A 2,500-nucleotide genomic window follows, 5' to 3' on the forward strand; every position below is an offset into this window, starting at 1 on the left:
ATGCGGTGGGTGGTATTGTAGTTGATGTACTTCACTACACACACACACACACACACACACACACACACACACCTCTGTGGCAGCTGGTGAATGCGGTGGGTGGTATTGTAGTTGATGTACTTGTCCTGTGTTCTCCAGATCACTAAGACGTCACACACACACACACACACACACACACCTCTGTGGCAGCTGGTGAATGCGGTGGGTGGTATTGTAGTTGATGTACTTCACTACACACACACACACACACACACACACACACACACACCTCTGTGGCAGCTGGTGAATGCGGTGGGTGGTATTGTAGTTGATGTACTTCACTACACACACACACACACACACACACACACACACACACCTCTGTGGCAGCTGGTGAATGCGGTGGGTGGTATTGTAGTTGATGTACTTGTCCTGTGTTCTCCAGATCACTAAGACGTCACACACACACACACACACACACACACACACACCTCTGTGGCAGCTGGTGAATGCGGTGGGTGGTATTGTAGTTGATGTACTTCACTACACACACACACACACACACACACACACACACACACACCTCTGTGGCAGCTGGTGAATGCGGTGGGTGGTATTGTAGTTGATGTACTTCACTACACACACACACACACACACACACACACACACACACACCTCTGTGGCAGCTGGTGAATGCGGTGGGTGGTATTGTAGTTGATGTACTTCACTACACACACACACACACACACACCTCTGTGGCAGCTGGTGAATGCGGTGGGTGGTATTGTAGTTGATGTACTTGTCCTGTGTTCTCCAGATCACTAACACGTTGTGAGATCCCACTCCAGGCACTGACACACGACACAGCTTATGGAAAGAGGAGCCTGAAGCACACACACACACACACACACATACACACACACACACACACACACACGCACGCACACACACACACATACACACACATACACACACGCACGACACACACACGCACGCACACACACACACACATACACACACGCACGCACACACACACGACACACGCACGCACGCACACACACACACACACACACACACACACACACACACACGCACACACACATGCACACACACACACACACATACACACACACACACACACACACACACACACACACGACACACACAGACAGACACACACACACACAGACAGACACACACACACACACACACGACACACACACACACACACATTACATTACATTACATTACATTACACTTCTTGACCAAAGTGACAAAGTTACATATGTCAGCTATATTACAAGGGATCACATTGTCCCCGGAGCCTTGCTCAAGGGCACAATGGTGGAAGCCGGGAATTGAACCCACAACTTTCAGGCTACTGCACGCTAGTCCAGCTCCTTAAAGGGGTGGTTCAGTATTTTGGACATAGGACCTAATTTCCAAGTAAGCAAGTGTGATATGTATCAGTGGAGACCGTTTTCAACACGTTTCATCCAGTCCTTCTAATTGCAGAGTTCGCAGGTGCTAGGCTAGCGCAAGTCAACGGTATGTGCTAGCCTGCCACTAAAAACAGTCTTACCCACTCCAAAGTACCCCCGAGGCAAATAAATTATAACGCCAGACTATCGATGTAAATGTCTGTATTGATTGTGTTATTTCTAACGTTATCCTATCCTTGCATTTTAACGATCGCATTACATTTTGAGAGACTAGTTTCTTAGCAGCAGCGGAATTATACTTGCTCCGGTTAGTAGTACTGCGCCGAAAAGTAAACAGTAAAGCGCACTCCAATGGGGATACCTAGTAGTAGCCTTGGTAATAGCAGTCCGCCGCTGAGTTGCAAAATGACTACTAACAACTTCAGGGACCAAAGTATAACTATTGCAACGCGATGCGAGGGTAGTTGTATTTCTTACACTATTCTATCAACACAGACATTTACATTGATTGTCTGGAATTTGCCTCAGGTGTACTTTGGAGTGGGTAAGACTGTTTTTAGTGGCAGGCTAGCACATACCGTTGACTTGCGCTAGCCTAGCACCTGCGAACTCTGCAATTAGAAGGACTGGATGAAACGTGTTGAAAACGGTCTCCACTGATGAATATCACACTTGCTTACTTGGAAATGAGGTCTTATGTCCAAAATCCTGAACCACCCCTTTAACCGCTACACTACTACTGCACACTAGCCCAGCTCCTTAACTACTACACTACCACCACCCTACACTACTACTGCACACTAGCCCAGCTCCTTAACCACTACACTACCACCGCCCTACACTACTACTGCACACTAGCCCAGCTCCTTAACCACTACACTACTACTGCACACTAGCCCAGCTCCTTAACCACTACACTACACTACTACTGCACACTAGCCCAGCTCCTTAACCACTACACTACACTACTACTGCACGCTAGCCCAGCTCCTTAACCACTACACTACCACCACCCTACACTACTACTGCACACTAGCCCAGCTCCTTAACCACTACACTACACTACTACTGCACACTAG

General features: G+C 47.9%; 1 protein-coding gene across 1 annotated transcript in view; it reads right to left on the bottom strand.

Moving 5' to 3' along the window:
- LOC143100010 (interleukin-1 receptor type 2-like) overlaps nt 1-2,500 on the bottom strand; it is a 32,204-nt gene that overhangs the window by 171 nt on the left and 29,533 nt on the right. The window contains exon 7 of the mRNA XM_076262939.1: nt 1-863. This exon is cut by the window's left edge and continues 171 nt beyond it. Within this exon, the coding sequence (XP_076119054.1) occupies nt 523-863 (341 nt within the window). The 3' untranslated portion in view covers nt 1-522. The remainder of the gene's footprint in view (nt 864-2,500) is intronic.

Source organism: Alosa pseudoharengus, unplaced genomic scaffold (assembly GCF_046254945.1).
Source record: "Alosa pseudoharengus isolate Yale_2024_CS ecotype anadromous, Long Island Sound unplaced genomic scaffold, YU_APseudo_1.1 YU_APseudo_1.1_scf_3, whole genome shotgun sequence".
Lineage (NCBI taxonomy): Eukaryota > Metazoa > Chordata > Actinopteri > Clupeiformes > Clupeidae > Alosa > Alosa pseudoharengus.